Genomic DNA, 19529 nt, shown 5'->3' on the forward strand with positions numbered 1-19529 from the left:
CCGTTCGTACAAAATCGCACCAATGCTCTGTCAAGAGTTTTTAAGGTCCATGAGAAAAATCACGGATAGTCTCACAGACATTCAAATTAATACACGAGTCAATCAGGGAAAAGTGAACAAACCAAACCATCGGTGATTCGACAGTAAACGAATCTGACAGTATACAGGCAACTCGAATTGTAATATCACCATTCGGTCCTCGAAAATAAAGAAAACTTTACTAAAATACATATCTCGAGTCGGGTAAACAAAAGATCGGATTTGTTTACAAATTGTAATATTTCTTTAACAGTATTTAGTTAGACACTTTTAAAAATCTGTTATAATTTACCCACCTCAGTCAATTTTGGCGTCACTACGCCAGGCAATTCGTTTAAGAAAGAATTTCTTATGATTACACTTAAATTCAAAGCAAATTGAAGAGTATATTGAGCTGAAGTAGTAAACAGAGTCACATCCAATTATTATTTCCATTTATAATTGTTATTTTGTAAGAAGTTAGAGAGAGAGAGAGAGAGAGAGAGAGAGAGAGAGTGAAAACTTTGTTTTGACAAAGCATATAAAAATAATTTACGTTTAATTTTCTTCTTTTCCTGGTTTTGGGCATCGGGTTATTTTTATTATTATTTATTCCAGAAACATTCATCTCTCTCTCTTTCTCTTCTAAATTAAGATAATTGTTGTTGCTGATACCTATGTTTTGTTACTTCATGAAAACAAATTATTTTTTACAAAAATTCCATCCATCTTTTTGTTTTGTCTCTGAAACGTTTTTTTTTTGTTATCCTTGCTTTTTTATATCAAGTGGAAGATTGTTATATGCTTTTATTGCCTGGTATTTATGGTGTCTTAGTCCAAAGCTTGTGTTTACCGTCGGAGTTTTTATGTCATTTTAATGTATGTGGTTAACAGAGATAAGTCATGGGAAATGAAAGAAAAATCATATGTGGAGAGCGAGGAATAGAACGAAAAAATAATAAAAGTGTAGTGAAGCATGGAATTTTACTAAATGCCACAAGAAGAATATGCTGTTTAGGTAGTCAAAAAAATGAGGTGGTAATATGGAACCAGTTGAAAATGACTATATGTTAAAAAAAAATCATTCAAGGAGATGCGAAAATGACTATATGTTAAAAAAAAATCATTCAAGGAGATGCGAAACCACTTTGAAGTCAGCGCACAAGGTAAGCTGCTTGCAAGTAAGGGTAAGTTTACGTATTTAATCCCCTCCTCTTTAAAATAAGTTTGTACAAGTGTGTGATTGCACTTCGCTTCTGTAAACATGAATAGCTGCAGTAGCAACATAAAGAAGGTTTTCTCCGCGTATTGTTTAAGTGTGATGTTTTGAAGTTTCCTTTTGTGAACATGAATAGCTGCATACAATGGGTCAGCAGTCAGCGTTTGCGACATTAACTTCCATTCCTTTGAAAATGAATACTTTCAGTCGTAACATTAAAAATACTTTTATCCACTGTTTTAAATTAACCCTTCTGTGAACATGAATACTGCATTAGGAACATGAAACAGGTTTTTCGCCAATGTCAGTAAGCAAATGATTTTCGAGCATTCCAAGCATGCGAATAATATCCCGTGTGGGTTCTCGTATGAAAAACTAATTTATTTAAGCAAAAACACTTTTAAGTGCATTCCGAGCATGATAATGGTTTCTCTCTAGTCTGGGTTTTCAAATTAATTACCAAATTGTTATTTTGATTGCACCTGGGTATGCTTTCCGAGCAAGAAAAATAGTTTCTCTTCAGTGCGAGTTTTAGCTTGATAAACTTTCATGCATTCCGAGCAAGATAACGCTTTCTCTCCTGTGAAAACGTTACGTCCTGTTTAAATATGTTGATGTTATCAAAAAGCATTATCAAAAACATGGTAAAGTGAAGATATATATCCTGTGATGCCATGCCACGAAAATTAATATCGGTAGATGTTAGTTGAAAAATTCGGTTGATTGGTGGCAAAAATCGGTAAGCCATTAATATTTGTAGGATTGTGGCCTTGTGGGGTGGCTAGAGAATTTCCAAAAACACGATTTCCCTATAATAAGTCGCATCCTGTGGGGGAGGGAAGAGAGAGGGTAGCTAGAAAAATTCCAACTGGTGGATTTTTATTGAATACGGTAGTAGTTGTGACGAACTCGTAAAAACGATCAACTGTCAGACACAAACTAAATGGCAACTAAATCAAAATATTCAAAGTGATCTTAGAAACTTGTAAAATAAATTAAGGTGTTCAAAACTTATCTGTTAGAACTTTTTCATACGGAAATACAACACAGATGGCTCAGAAAATTATTCATTGAAAATGTTGTTATTTTTTTAGCTTAACTCGTTGTCCCACAGGTCTGTAATCAATCAACATAAACCAAACGCTGCAACATCCTGAGCAGAAAAGTAAGTTCGCTGTGATAAGGTAACGATCTGCAGCGCAGTTCCGAGTGAAGCTTTTCTCCGGAAGGCAGCGCAAGGTCTTGCAGCATTCGGTTTATGTCGATTTGCTAACAAATCCGTGAGACGACAGGCTTAGTTTTCATTGGTTTTCATATAAACAACAATAATTTCAGATGATTATTTTGTTGAAGTATTGTAATTATCTACCCCAATTTTAGCAAGAGACTTTTGCCAACTTTTTACGTATTATTTTTATACAGATTTTTCCAAAAAAATTCAACAGATAATACAAAAGTAACGAAATGGAGTTTATTGCAATACAATAAATAATACAACTGTCCCTCGCCAGATATAATTATTTCAATTGTTTTTTCGTTAAAAATCTATTATTCATCTATCCCATTATTAGTATGGACACGTTCATTTTAGCCACACCCAAATAATAAATAAGAAACGCATTGTGTTGAGGTTGCCATGTCGAGAGATTTTTCCCTACATCAAGGGAGAAATGAAGAGTTCCAGGAGAGAAAGGGAGTTTTTGATCAAATCTAGAGATATAATGCAATTTTTGTTATTTATAAATAATACGGAAATAAGCCTAGTATGGTAGTTGAGAAAATCACCAAAAATGTAATATTATAAAAAAAATCAATTTTCGTAAACCACGAGTGAAAGATACGAATAATATTTTTGTTACATTATCACTATGAAAATATTATAACCATGGTCTGCCCTAAGACAAACGGCGATTGGCGATACTTAAAACCTCAAGTGCGTTGTGTTAGGTTATTATCAGCGCCTTGGCTCCTCGGTGCCTTGCCAAGTTGGTGCCGTTACGAACTCCTTCAATTGCGCCTGCACAGTAACGGTCCTGATTATAATGTAACTGAAATTAACAATATTTTAACGTAACTTTAACATAGCTTTGAACGAAATTATAATATAACTAAATGTGAATGAGGCAAAAATTGCGTACCAAGACTGAGTTGTTAAGTGGTCCGTCCTCTCCGCCTACCCCAGCGGAGAAACGGCAACATGGTTAGTTAGTTAGTAAACTGAAATATGGGTGAAAACGCGGGATTCTATAAACGGAATTTACGGAATACTAAATGGGGTATTTGCTAAGAAAAAGTTACCAAAAATAAGCTAGGCTATCAGCTGAAGTCCACAATGGTGTTAATAAATGATAACCAACCTTTTTGTGTGGCAGTGAGGCATCTAACTGGCATAGGAAGAAAGAAAGTGATTGACTGCTGTAAAAATGAGATCCACGAGTTGAAATTCCCCATGTAATTAACCATGCTCTTTATACCTTGTATAATAAAATATATTAAATTATTTTTAATTTTCCATAACTCTAACATCGAAACTTTTTTGGATTCACTGCCCATATTTAAAAGGAGCGTCATGTCAATGATATAACTGTTTAATGCATAAACGCATCCCTTCACAGATCACCACTTCTCACTCCTTCTAACACACTCACACATACACATTCACCTTTACACTACGTAATATGTCACCCAGTAATATTGTTATTAAATATACATACCACGAAAAAACATTACAAGTAAACATATTATAACAACAGTGTAATATTTTTAACATCTGTCAATTGTCTCATCACTGTAACCCATGTTTCTATACTAATAATAATAATAATACTACCAGAATACGGACATGTGTCTAATGTGGTAGTCGAAAAGCATGTAAAAAACTGAATGCAAATATATTTTACGAATAAAGGGAAAAAAATAAAAACCTTTCTTTATTTTGTAATGTAAGGTTATTGCGAAACGTAAGTCCACATTGCACCGTGTTACCAATTCGGAGAGCTGTAGAATCAAATTAAAGTAACGACAATAAAGGAACGATATAGTATTACTATTTGAGCATGTAGAGTGGATGGACGGGAAAGGAGTATAAGAAAAAAATGAAGGGAAAGTGAATGGTTTAATTTTATTTATCAAATACACTTTAGTCGGGTCAGTATATTGTCATGAGTTAGAATATAATTTTGTGTAATAATGTCGCCCACATCACAAATAGGCGTATATCATATTATTAATTTTTTAGGAGAGCCAAAAACTGTAGTTTTTTTTTGCCGGATTCCACATTATTTAAATTGGTTAAAACTGCATAATTAAAAGTACTAGAGAAACCCGCTAGCGAAATATTAAATAAGATGTACAAGAATCCGACAAAAAAACAGTTTTTTTGGATATACTAAAATAATTCTAAATATGGGATACGCCTGTTTGTGATGTGGGCAAAGATATGAGATAATTTATGAATGTGAATGCAGAAACAAATGTGCGCCAAGGTGGAGTTGTGTGGTGATCCATTAGCTCTGCCTACCCTGCCGTAACGGCATGTGGAAAACTTATTTGTGAGTTGTTAGAGTGATTGTCTAAAATCTAGGGATTTTATTGCATTCTAGGGATTTTTTATCCCTTTTTATGAGGTTTTTGATCTGGCAACATTGTATTGTTGCTTTTACATTCTATTTGACGTTCTCTTGTTTTTGTGAATTGTGGATAATGTGGCCAAATAATATCTTATAAATAATGTTATTCTGAAATAAATAACACAAAAAAACATTCTTAACAATACATTATTGATGTCATATTATATATAAATTAATCTCAAAGGTAAGTAATTTGTTTTAGCTATTTTTAAAATGAAGCCGGAATTATCAAAATCTTACTTTTTCTTTCGCTTTCCGTTGTATTTTACATAAAATCTTTATTAGACTCAAATATTTTCATAGCAGTTGTTTTAATAAGTAATTTGTTATTGTCAATCGGTTATATTTAATTAATTTAGTATTGTTTGACGTTTGAGCGTCTCGGTCATAACCTCAATTTCGTTGTTAAAAGTAAGGCAGCCGAGTTGATTTGAACACAGGGCACACACAGATGCAATGCTAGAGTACAGCATGTTTAAATCTTGTTTTCGTAAACTTTTCGAATTCCGCGGCATGCAAAGGCTCTTAAAAAAAAACAACACTTGATTTCAACTTAAATATCTAATGGATACAACTATTTAAGTCGGGGGTTTAAGTGAACATTCACAAAATACGTTTTTATGTTGTTAGTTTGGGTTATTTTAATATTTTTTTGCGTATTTCTTAACCTTCAAACTTAACTTTGATAAAAAATGGAACTTTAATGCATCTCACGACATAAATAGTTATTTGTTGTAGTAATTAAGTTGAAACCAAGTGCTATTTATATAGTTTTTTGCGTATTGAGCAGCGTAATTCGACAACCGTCTGGAGCGAGTGAGACAATGGCATCTCCAAGTAGGGTATTTTAGGCAGAAGTAGTGTAGAGTAGAAGAGAAATGTATCTTGCTTTTAAGATCTGGGTAAAATTCTATAATTTCGCTTCACGCTTTATATGCATAAATGATCGAAATAACACTGTTTCAACTTGATTACTACGAGAAACGGTTAATATGCAGAATAATTTAATAGAAGAACCATTGTGCTTCAGTCAGATAACAATGAGAAGAAGTGTGGCGAATGCGAGGGGACGCGGGGGACGGGAATCACGCTGCCGAACGCTGGGTACATGCGAAGAGGTATTCAGGTCTGAGTTCTCTGGGTGTGGTTGATTTGAAAAAGGAGTAGCAGTGGAATCCCGTAAAAAAACTTGGGTTCAAGAAAGTTAGTTCCTTGGTAGGAAGGTACAATCCAATACATACCAACCAAATTTTTTAAAATAGCTATAATATTGTAAAAAAAAACTTCTGGTTTTATAAGTTGATTTTTTTCTATTTTCAGATTTGTGCCGAGTATCTGAACTATTTTAAAACACGAAAACAAAGATGGACAGCCAAGATCTCGTTGCTTACTTAGCTCAAAAGGGTTTCAAAGTCCGTAGCGTCTCGACGGTGGATTCTCTCGGTAACACACTGGACAAACGCCCGGCGGACACAACCAAAAACCTTCCCATAATACGTACGCCGATATCCAAAGGCATCAGCGGAATGCCGAAATGCCGCCAGTGCTATAAATCATTTGCGAATAATATCGCTCTACGAAATCACGCTAAAATCACCCATTTTGAAACCATAGACGACGAGTTTTTAAAGCTCGATGCGAATTTGGGTGACGAAACGCTCGATGGGGATCAAATTGAAAGCAGTATGCCGGTCGGGAGTCAGTATCAAGTCGTCGATTCGAGCTTCATCGGCGATGGCACCGACGCCGAAACCGCCGATGAAATCAGCTATGTCATCATCAAGACTCCGAGTTCATCGAATGTGAGTTATTCCGGGCCGAATCGAAAGGCTAGAAAGGTGGAAACACGTCCGAGAAAACCGTACGAGAGTAGGATGAAACAAGAAATGAAGGATGTGAAAGTGGTGGAGTTTGGTGGACCGTTCCGGTGCGTGCAATGTGACGACACTTTCAACGAATGTTGCCAGTACTCTCAACACTTTCACAGTATGCATTCCAAGAGAAAACGCCTTACAAGGTTGGTGCATTCAATATATTAATTTCTTATAGAATGCAAAGTAAAAATCCAGAATCACATTGTTAATATGTGTTATATCTCTGCCTTTACTTGCAGATTTAGTGTGTTGGGAACTCTTGATAAAGTAAAAGGTTTTTTACAATAATTGCGTGTATTTACGTACAATAAATAAGTCTGGATTTAGCTACACTGTTCATTACCCGAGGGTTGGTAATTCTCTGTTTCTAGAAGCTTGAAGTCTGACAATGATACCCCACAGGCAATTGCTACACACTCTAGCGACATCTGTCAGACTCTGGAGTAAGCTTTCTGACTAGTGCCATCTATCGCTTGAATACCCAACTTATTACCATACATCACACCCTCCCCGACCTAATCTGAAACCCTAGTCTACAAAAATTACAATACATCATTATCACAAGTGATGCTATACAAACAAATAAATAAGATTTAAATATTTCACTTTAACACGATTTTACATTCTAAATTCAACAACAAAAGACATGATTTAAAATATTTTATCTTAAGTATTTCTGTTTCTCTGGGAGGAACGTTCAGGACGCCTTGAGCGAAGTCTTCCGTCCCATGGTCTTGGTTGAGTACTAGGCTGCTCTCGATCTTCCATCGGTAATCTGAACTACCAAACTTTTTACCATACATCACAATATGTCATACAATCTTACTTCTAAAAGAGATAAAAATGAAAATTATAAAATAGTCTCCTTGTTGTTGTCCTTGTTCTACCGGTATTCTAATGGAATATGCTCCACGGAACTAGCGTCATTGATCTGAACACAGCCAAATGCGCGCCCAACAGTTGACATTTGTTACATGAGAACGAGTCGTCTCTACTGCTTGGCTGTTGAACGATTTGCCGGCCCCTGTGTTTCCTCCCTCCTTTGTGAGTATAATGCTTTTTTGTTGAATTCCAGATGCCAGATTTGTGAGAAGCGATTTGACCACGATCTGGATGTGTCGCGGCTGGGCACGCTGTCCAGGGGTGTCGATGAGGTTGCTGCGCCGAGCGTTCTGCTCGCATGCCCCGTCTGTTCCGAGACCTTTTCCAGCGCGGCCCTGCTGCAGCACCATCACAAGGCACATCACTCCAAGGTGAGGGAAAAGCTCACATTCTCTTTTATGTTCTTTCTTAGAGAGATTATCAATTTTTTATTTTTTTATTGTTGATACATTATTTTACAATATTTCATATTTTAATTCAGTAATTTAATGGCCTCACTGGGTTATTTACCCGTGCTGAGGCCCCCATTTTATAATATAAGAATTTATACATTTAAAAAAAAAAAGAAAAACAAAATTAAAATAAAGATAAAGTTAAACTAAAAATAAAGATTAAAAATTAAAATATAATTATCACACTAAAAGAAAAATATTAAAAGAGAATGTAAATCGGCATTTATAATGATTTATGTTTTTGTGCATGTTGCGTGTTTTATATATTTTTTTGTGTTGCGTGTATATGTTTTATTCTTTTATGTTATAGAATTTTGGTAATATTGTCTTTTTGTTCTTTAATCCATTTTTTTATTTTGTGTTTGAATTTATTTTTATTTTTCTCAATTTTTGTTTCAAGTGGAAGTCTGTTGAATGCTTTAATAGCGTGGTATTTATGGTGTCTTTGTCCAAAGGTAGTGTTTACCGTCGGAGTTTTTATGTTTTCTTTGTACGCTTGTCTGACCGGTCTATTAGTGATATTTTGTGTTTGTTGGGGTTTGTTTTTTTGGTCGAAAATGTAGTTTAGTAGTGTTTTAACATATAATCGGCGTATATCAAGTACGTCACAGCTTTTAAATATTTGGTCTGTGTCGGTTAGTTTATGTTTTTTGAGTATTACTATTATTTTTTTATTATTTCATTGGACTGTCTGGGTAAATTTGCGACATCACAAGACGCAGCACTCCAAGATGAGGGAAATGCTCACATTATCTTTCAGTTCTTTCTTGATCGGATGATCAATTTTATTGGTGTGTCTGGAGTCTTTGAATCAGCAGATCTTTTGTAAAATTGTGACAACAAGACGCAGCACTCCAAGGCGAGAGAAATACTCACAGATATAGTTTATTTTTATTTATAAATATTGTATCATCATTTGGCATACGTAGTGAGAGAGAAGGAAGTGGGAAGGCGAAACAGATGGGCTAGAGGAAGGTTAGGTTAGTTTGGTTACAGATCTATTTAGATCTGGTTACAAGGCGTTATACCCGGCACTCCAAGGTGAGGGAAATGCTCGTTGAATGCCAAATTCTTACATTTTTTGCATTTTAATTCTTTCTTGAATAGATATATTCAATTTTATTGGCCTGTCTGGGGCCTAGGAGTCGAAAGGTCTTAATAATAATAATAATTGGGATATTTTTATGTTAACGAAAAAAAATTCTATAACGATTTGCAATGTGCTATTTTTGATTTGTCGCCAAATCGACATGTTTGTTTTTATTTGTGAATTGAATCGGTCGACGTTGGTGACAGCCATCTTACTGGAAATTGGCTTTTTCTATGTCATAATGATGTTGTAGTCAGTTGGAACCGTTTAGAAACAGTGCGGTTTTAGATTGTTTTTAAAATCAATAATTACAAATGAAAATATTAAATAATTAGAAACCAAGGCAATACGTTGAGTTAATTAAAAAAAAATTACATTTCATGGTACTTTGTCTGTTGCAGGTGAAACCATTCCAGTGCAACCTTTGTTCCAAAACTTTCTCCCAGGGAGCTGGCCTCAGTCAACATTTGAAGATACATTCAGGTACAATTACAGTTAAGTTTTTCAATTTGCTTGATCACCCCTCTCTCTCTCTCTTAATGTAAATACAGTATTCTCTTAGTAATCCGCTGCTCGATTATTCAACAACTACTATTATGATCTGCCGTTATTTTTACTAGTTGAAAGCACAAAATCAAGCTCTGTAATTGGCCGGTATTCGTATGTCGAATTCAGTAGTACTTGTCGTTCCTAGACTGGAGAGCGCAGCCAAGTACGCTCGCTCTAGTTATCGTACTCGTACACGCGCAGTCTCTATACCTCCGCGTCTACTTTGGTTTATACCAGGGTACATTATTGTTGTTTTAGGACATGTTCTCTTTGTATTCTAGCTACTGTTGTATGAGTTCTATTTTCGTTTCTTTCTGCTACGTTTTTTTATTTTAAAATTCTCTCGAGACATGATACTTGATTTCTTCGGCACTGGTGCATAGTCATGCCCAACATTTGTAAACGATTGACATTTGTCACATGAGAACGTATTGTTTATACGACTCCCTCATCACAGCATCCCTAAGAGTTAACCCATTCCACCACTAATAATATGACTAATGACTTAACCTCTCAGACAAAGACTTTTATCTACTATGTGTTCCTTTGAGAACTGTCAAAACGTGATAATTTTTGTGTTATTTACGAGTTTTGCTAAAAACTTCATAACTCACGTTTTGGGAAACGTAGCCTCATTCTAAAAAATGTTTTGGAAATATTATGAAATCCACTATCGCATTGTGTAGTTATACGTAAATATTTGCGTTTCTAAATATACATTTTATGAAAACGTCAAAAATATGTAAAAATCGCTTACAATTATTTCAAAGCCTTGAAAAATGTACTTTTTTCTGAGTATCATAAAGAAATAACACTTTATATATTGAAGAAATATAATTAAAAACTATTAGTCACCTCAAAATATTAACCGTCCAAACTAAAATATTTTTAATAAATTATTTAGAAACGCAATAAATTATGAACGAACAAGATGACAGATTCAATCGGCTTAGATAATGAAACTCTACGTTCCATAGATATTGTTGAATACAGACGCGTAGCGTTATTCATTATCGATACTCTGTTTTTTAAATCATGGCAATCCGTATACTAGTGATGGAAATAAATCGATTTTTGTAAAATCTCCCGCGTTTACGTGAAAAGACGTTCTAATGTCTTGACCGCTATTATCATATTTACGTCTTTTGACGTTCTAATGTTCTGAGTGGTTAAGTAAAAACACTATTTTATTATTACAACTTTTATTTCAAAGAAACCTTAAGAGGAAGCTACTAGCCAAAAATATGTATATTTTTGGTATACCTTATATTGTAGGTAATAGGCATTAAATTCGCTTGACAAACGGAGTCTAGAAACGTTCGATTTCAAGCACAAAACTGGTTTTTATTTATTTTTTTAATAATTTTATAAGAAAGCAAAAAAGTTAATCAAGTGAAACTGTCACAGATAATCTTAGCTATAATACTGTATTTTTTTTTAAATTGTTTCCTTTACGCATTCATACATTTCTATTGAAAAAATATTTTTTGTAGTAGTTTGCATTTAAATTCTTTATTGAGTAATTTATTTTTTTATTTGTATTCTACTCAAGCGAAACGATAGGAAAACCTTCAATTTATCTAAAGTATATTTTTTGGTATTCAATATGTACACCAATTCGTTATAAAGGTTAATCAAAATAGTGATTTGGCAGCTTCGCCGAAACACTAAACTCCACATAAAATTAAAATGGTACAACATAGAACTATAATTATTTTTTTTGTAATTTTGATATTTGTTTAATTTTGTGGTTATCGTGGTGTATAAATGAAAGATCTCTCCAACTCAGGTATAGTGTTTATTGATAAGTTGAAAGCTGATTTACAATCACAATATTTCACGTTTATTTATACACAAATACTATGAATGCTCGCGAAACTAGGTCGTAGTACTCGTAGGTAGGTGCAGCCGACGATAGTAAATACTGAACACTAATAATATGCTGGCTGCGTCGGGCTTATTTATATTGTTCGGTCGGTGGCAACAGCAGGTAGTTAAACGGCAACTAAATCGAGACCACTCGCTCGGTCTGGCCCTTTCCCGAAGTTTCGACGGCGTGGCAATTATGCCTAGGCCGTAGACTCGAACCTTCTGGCGAGTTCTCGTAATGTGTAAGACCGACTTGCGATATTATTGTCGTCGTTAGACAAGTAGGTGCTTGTAGTACGTAGATCACTTTGTTTACGATGCGATTTGGACTGCAGGTACATAATTCGGGAGTAGGTACTAAGTAGGTCGAGCGGTTTATTATTAATTAGTTAATCTAGATTTTTCTCGACGCTACAATTTTCATCTCCAGGCAGTTTTGGAAGGGTATGGGTATTTTTTGAAAAATTCTGACATGTGGAGAGCCACCAAGCATTTCTCATATTCCCAACGTGATTTACAAAGCCTGGACGGGTTTTGTTTGACAGGATTTGGAGGAATTTGTCTGCCTGTAATCGTAAAGGGAAAGCTCCTCCAGATGCCCTTCCTCGCATTTTGATGGTGGTAGCGTAATATTCTTATGCGAGGTTTGTTCAAAAGAAAAGGTGAATTTCGAATTTTATCGAGAAGTATTTATTTATTTAAATATTGAAGACAATATTAGTGATTTCTAAACGAAAATCTGAAACAGAAAAATCAGAAAAGGATACGGTCACATCTAGGACTCGAACCCAGGACCCTTGTCTTTCCGGGACACTGCTCTACCAACTGAGCTAATGGGACCCTATTCCCCTCGGTCACTTTTAACTGTATCATACTTCGAATAAGAACTACCAACATAATTTTTTAACCGCACATTTAAAAAAAATAAGATAGGTTTATCTAAAAAGACGCTGTCTAGATTGCATTTAGTTCGGGTTCAATCTTGCGATCATACATAAAGATAGTTGCCAATAAAAATGTGCGGTGAAAAAATGAAGACAATGTTGGTAGTTTTTATTCGAAGTATGATACAGTTAAAAGTGACCGAGGGGGATAGGGTCCCATTAGCTCAGTTGTTAGAGCAGTGTCCCGGAAAGACAAGGGTCCTGGGTTCGAGTCCTAGATGTGACCGTATCCTTTTCTGATTTTTCTGTTTCAGATTTTCGTTTAGAAATCACTAATATTGTCTTCAATATTTAAATATTACAATTTGAGGTTTTACTCAATAAAGTTATTCCGAAAAATAAATATTTATTTCTTCATCAATATCCATTTTCTCCCCTTCAAAGTAATCCCCCTCAGATATAATGCAATTATGCCAGCGCTTCTTCCAATCCTCGAAGGTTTGAATTCTGAAATGCGCTTTTCGGTATGGCCGTCAGCTCGTTCTTCGATTCTGACTTTATCTCATCAATTGTGGCAAAACGCTTTCCTTTCATTGGTCTCTTCAGTTTCGGGAATAGGAAAAAGTCAGAGTGAGTCAAATCTGGTGAATACGGTGGTTGAGGCATGGATTACGGTGTTGTTTTTGGCCAAATAATCACGAACAAGCATTGATGTGTGAGCTGGTGCATTATTGTGATGCAAAATCCACGATTTGTTTTTCCACAATTCCGATCGTTTGAGCCGTATTGCTTCACGCAAACGTTGCATTGTAGTATTCCTTATTAACCTTACGACCTGTTGGCAAGAACTGATGATGCATCACCCCATTGTACTCGAAGAAAACAGTTAGCAAAACCTTCACATTTGATCGAACTTGGCGCAACATCCTCTGCAACTTCCCTAATAGTGATTCGACGATTTTAAAGCGCTTGTACCACTTATAAACACTTTTTTGAGACAAAGTAGACTCGCCAGATGCCACAGTTAACATTTTAACTGCGTTGGAGCACTTTATTCCATTTTTAACGCAAAATTTAATACATATTCTTTGGTCCATTTTTTTCAAAAGTAAAAAATTGAAGAACCCAAAAAAACGTGACTAACCTTTCCAGTTGTCAAAAACAAACCACTGATGCAAAATGGCTGATAATGCTAACATATGATAAACATATGTGTACCAACATAACAACAAAAGAAATTCGATAATCGAATGTACACAGCCCGCAAAAATGCCATGTCGGCCAAATAACACAAAAAAAAATTGTATCCCTTGGAGTACCCCCGCATTAGTGGAAAGGAAGCCAAGCACTGGTCATTTATGTCGACTCCACCCATCCAACGATTATAATCCATGACTGCCTTGTGTTTTAGAATAGGATTCCCAGTTTTGTAGTCTTTTTTACCCGTATCCGTCGTTAAGTTGTCAATGATTTTTTATGGATAAAATGACTACGGAAAGACAGACCGGCGCTTCGACGGCTTCGTGTATCAATGGGTTAATATAAAAAAAACTACATATTATGTAACTAATTTCTGTAAATATAAGGCAATGTCCGTATGTGTGTGCCCTATAGACTGTTCTTATTAGTGCCAAGAGTGTTTAGATAGTGATTTGAATTGTAGAAGTCCGGTACGCCCAAGGAAGAATTTATTTTTTTATATTTTTTTTATATTAACTCCACACAGGAGGCCCTGATGAAAATAATTTCCCTCAGGGCCTATGTCATCTTTGGGGATGCTGTGTGGAGGGTCTTTTTGTGGAGAGGAAGGAGTGAACATGGGTCTTGAAGAGTCCCATGTTGTAGGAGGGAGGAAACACAGAGGCCGGCAGTTCGTTCCACAGCCGAGCTGTTGAACTTAAGAACGAATCGTAGAAGCGACCCGTTCTCATGTGACAAATGTCAACCGTGTACAAATGTTGGGCGCGCGTTTGGCGTGTATCCCGACTACGCACCGGTGCCGAAGGGATCAATGACGCTAGTTCCTCAGAGCATCTTCCATTGTAATACCGATAGAACAAGGACAGCATACCTACCTGACGCCTGTGCTCTAAAGATTGCAGTCCGTTTGTTAAGATTGGGGAATCTATCAAACGGACCGCCCGTTTCTGCACAGAGTCAAGGGTTTTTTCAGGTATTTAGGGGCTCCGGACCAGAGGTGGCTGCCAAATTCGACAGTAGGGCGCACTTGCGATTTGTACAGGGTCAGCAGTTGTGTACTATTAAATTAACGTATTATAACGAATTAACGTTAATAAAATGTAGTTTTTTTAACAGCAACAATGGATTTCATGATACTTATTTCAGGATTTCATGATACTAATTTCAGGATTTCACAATACCAATTTCAGGATTTCATGATACTTATTTCAGGATTTCATGATACTAATTTCAGGATTTCATGATACTAATTTCGGGATTTCATGATACTAATGAAGTAAATGATCGAAAAAGCCAGGGAAGCCCGATGAAGACATGAATCAAATAATTATTTATGTTAAAATGAGGCGTACATGATGAACAACGAAAGAGGCGTAAGGAAAATGTATGACGTGGAAGTGAACGGTAGAAGAAATCGAGGACGCCCGAGGAAAACATGGCACGATCAAGTGAAATAAATACTTCAAAGTGCGCCCAGTTTTCAGTTTCACTAGAATTCAAAACCACAAAACTTTAAAAAGCATCGTATAAATAAATTTTCTTGTTTGTTGCAGGAGTGAGACCGTACGCTTGCCAGGTGTGCCACAAGTCCTTCACGCAGAAGGGGGGGCTGGATCAGCACGCGCGAACGCACTCGCCCCGCCGGCCGTACGCTTGCGTAGTGTGCGCGCGCGGCTTTCGACAGAGCGCTCACCTCTCCCAGCACATGCGCACGCACACGCGCCTGCAGCCTTTTCGCTGCGGCCTGTGCGAGCGCTCCTTCAAGCAGTCCACACATCTCAACTTCCATCTGAGGACGCACCACTCTCAAACAGAATAGACACATGTGAGGACATATATATACATGTGAGGACGCACCACTCTCAGGCAAACTGGGGAGTTGTTTGTTTGTATAGTATATTTGAGGACACAGACGAGAGTTATTTGTATATTATATTATATTTAAGGACACACTACTCAGGCAGACTAGAGAGTTACTTGTATAGTATTACATATATACTATATTTGAGGACACATTACTGTCAGGCAGACTGGAGAGTTATTTGTATATTATATTTGAGGACAGTTTACTCTCAGTTAGACTGGAGAGTTATTTATATATTATATTTGAGGACACTTTACTGTCAGGCAAACTGGAGAGTTATTTGTATATTATATTTGAGGACACTTTTCCCTCAGGCAGACTAAAGAGTTATTTTTAATTAAAATGGTGTCACAAAATAATTTTGCAGTGTTTGAAGTAGTTATTTGTATATTATAATACGTTGATGATAATCTCTCATCTCATTGGTTGACACCGAAGCAATAAACCAATGAAAGTTTGGCGGTTAGCCCAAAGTAATAATAATATTTGGCTAATTTTAATTGCGCCGTTTTTGTGAAATATCACCTCAAGGGCGCTGTACAATATATTTATTAAATAATTAATACTAGAACTACTGACTTAAAACTAGTGACTTACAATGTACTACGTAATTGTATATCTTAAAAAGTCCTCACAACCTCGAAACTTAAATTACGACAAACTGTCAACTAGTTCAAAATAAAAGAAAAATTAGTGTCTAAACCTGATTTGTATAAAGCTACGGATTTCAGATATCATTACTATAAATGTTGAACAAGAGTGGACTCAAGTGGGATCCTTGTGGAATATAACTGCACAAAGTTTACGCTTAGTTTAAGCTTACATCAGATGAAAATGATCATACATTGGACAGATGATCAATTTCATTGGCCTTTCTGGGGCCAAGGGGTCGCAAGTCGTAGATAAATAGGCGACAATATTTTTTTTTTTAAATCGTTATACACAGACAACACTTCTGGAGACCATTAATTCACTGGTTGTTGTTGACCTGTCGATCTCTAAATGAATTTTCTTCCTTAGAATTAAAGCAACTAGTTTTTAATTTACTAATCAATGTCTTTATAGTAATTCAAATAAATATTAATTATTGTCCTTTTTTTATTTAATTTTGAGAGGTGTATAATCAAAACCTCTGCCATAAGTCACCCCAAGTGGCAAGATACGTCCGGAAACTTAGCAGTGGCGCAATGGGGTGAGGTTTGTCCAAGTCTTGACGACGGATGCGTCAGCCCATCTGCTGCGTGGCGGACCTGTTTAGGGAGACCCTTTGACTTCTCCAGCCGGACTCTCTCTAATGAAAAACTACATACATGACTAGTTTTTGATTTATCAATGAACAACGCTTCAAGCCTGCAAAAAAGGGTCTTGTTAAGCTGCTATATCTTCGAAAATAATACACATTTTTGAATGATTTATTTTATTTAAATTTAGTAGTATAAAAGTACTGTCTGAAATTAAAGCTTACCTTGTAATACAACTTCATAAACTGAAGTTGTATTACAAAATGCAAATCAAGTGTATTTCTATATCAGGTCCAAAACTGACTTTAACTTCAGTTTTTATATCAGGTCCAAAACTGAATGTAACTTCAGTTTATATCAGGTCCGAAACTGACTTTAACTTCAGTTTATCAGGTCCAAAACTGACTTTAACTTCAGTTTATATCAGGTCCAAAACTGACTTTAAACTGAAGGTAAAGTCAGTTTTGGACCTGATATAGAAATACACTTGATTGCATTCTGGGATATGTATCCATAATTGATATAGATTTTGTGTCAATAATGATAAGGGACTTTTAGATGGCAATATTAACAAAAGTTACACTAGGAAGGCTGAGAGTAATTGGTTCAATTCACACGTTTGACTTTACTATTGAAAAATAGAGCGCCAGGTGATTCTTCCAGAATGCACCGCCAAACATGGAACTTTGGGGTTCTGGTAAGGAGACAATGAAAGATGATAGTGTATTGTGTCACAGCGCTTATTGCGAGTCTGTGGAATTGCGCAGTTGCGAGATGACCGGGACCGATGAGGATGACACCAGGTGTAGGCGGCGAAGCAGTGAGTCGACACTGCGTTGGTGGAGACCGGACTCGTGGATGTGTTCAGCACTGGTGAAGACGTGGAGTCTTCCGGGTACTCCAGTGAGAACGAGGTAGCCGAAAATGTGATGGACCTGGTCGGCAGATGAGCGGGAGATGCAGGCCGGGACGATGCCGCGGAGCCGAAGCGCAGACCGGCGAAGTGGTCGCAGGGTCTAGGCGCGTGAGGTCAGCGGTGGCCAGGAACGATGGCCAGGGCGCGAGAACATTTCATAACTGTAGGTAGGAACGCCGAACGCTCGCATTTGTATCTTATCCGAGTTCCCGCTATAATGCATTTATAAAAGCAAATTACATATAAAAACTTGTAATATTTCTTACATAGGCCCAATAATAACTAAATGGTTGATTGGACTGGGTAGAGGAGAATCTGAAAAAATGTTAAAAAAACGTCACATAATAAATAGACCTAGACTAATCACACACTATATATATCTTCCATTATTCTAATTATTGCTCATACACAATTGAAACATACACAACAGCTCAAGTTCGACTCTATCATAAGATTGTAACGATTAAACATCACAAATTAAAACATTAATGAGATATATTATAGACATAGACAAATCACACACTTACTTTCACATATTTTTGGTTCCTTGGAACGGGCAATTTGCCTAGTTAGGAACCAATAATTTCGACCTGATAAGGTACAATAATCTATAATCACTAAAAATATTTTAATATATCTTGTATCATATTGTACTGCGTGTAAATCTAAAGGAATAAATAAATGTGTTTTGTATTGGCGATCGTTCTAGAAAATTCTCGTAGCATCGCTATAGAACCAATACAATATGAGCTCAGGGTGGAACATAGATTCTCTCTCTCGCAAGATCGTGGGGACTGCTTTTTTTGTATGGTATAATCACAGAGATAGGAATTAATAGACGAGAAGATAATGGCGAGGGGTAAAATCAACTGTTGAAGAACGAAGGGGGTTAAGCTGACTGTGATTCGTCAATAAATCAATCTGACAGTAAATAGGCATCTCGCATTATAATATCACCATTTTCTTCTTAAAAGTAAAATCTGCTTTTGAATGAATAGACATTTTTACATGGGAGCGCAAATTACTCGCCACGTTATGAACTAATTTGCGAAGTCCAAATTCGACAAAGTAAATTTCTTCTGTTTGCAGAGTCGTAGTTAGTTTCAGAGTATTTAGTTAAGACACTTTTACAAATGTTTCATAATTTACTTACCCCAGTAAACAACGATGAGCACACTTGAGAATCGCTACATTGTGATGTGATAGTATATGTTTCTAAAACTGATCCATATAATACGGTGTGAATAAGCTTAAAATAAAGTAAAATAATGCTTACTTATGGAATGTAATACGACAATTGGGTTTATTCTCTTTTTCACATCTATTTTTACAAGTTTTCATATCACAAGTCAACATTTTGCCGTGTTATTTCGTAAAATGAACCGATGATGCCTCGACCATAGTTCGCACAAGAATGATGACGTCACGTTTTCAAATTTCACTTGAGGCCATACGCGAGCCCAGCCGGCTCCAATGGAACCGGTATGGGGAGTGGGGATAATACGCGTTTAATCACTTAGGGCAGGTCTACTAATATTCATATGTCTATGGGTATAATATAGATGTGGAATTGCAATTAAAGTCATCATATATTTAAATGTAAAACATGTAGAGAATATACAAGATATACCTGTGGACCATGTTAAACCTGATTCTACCCTGAACTAAGAAGTTTGCTGGCTGGCAAAGTCTCCGATTCCTCCCTCAGCTGCGGTCAGGTCTGGAGTCATCCATCCCCTGGGATAGCTGTACGTGATGTAAAGGAGCTGACCATGTGTAGGCTCCGTGATCTCCATGTGGTAGGTAATGATGAAGACTCCCAAGTCTTGATAAATAACAGCT

The 19529-nt window shown here is 36.2% G+C and overlaps 1 protein-coding gene across 1 annotated transcript; it reads left to right on the forward strand.

The window, feature by feature from the left end:
- Positions 1 to 4910: 4910 nt before the first annotated feature.
- On the forward strand, positions 4911 to 16582 carry LOC149416303 (uncharacterized). Its single transcript, XM_089642115.1, has 5 exons — positions 4911 to 5050; positions 6187 to 6883; positions 7816 to 7993; positions 9566 to 9647; positions 15220 to 16582. Exons 2-5 carry the CDS (start codon positions 6231 to 6233, stop codon positions 15483 to 15485), a joined length of 1179 nt encoding a protein of 392 aa, XP_089498241.1. The 5' UTR covers positions 4911 to 5050; positions 6187 to 6230; the 3' UTR covers positions 15486 to 16582.
- The last annotated feature ends 2947 nt before the right edge of the window (positions 16583 to 19529 follow it).

Source organism: Hesperophylax consimilis, chromosome 17 (genome assembly GCF_061612785.1).
Source record: "Hesperophylax consimilis isolate HC1 chromosome 17, BYU_Hcon_1.0, whole genome shotgun sequence".
NCBI classification, from domain to species: Eukaryota; Metazoa; Arthropoda; class Insecta; order Trichoptera; family Limnephilidae; genus Hesperophylax; species Hesperophylax consimilis.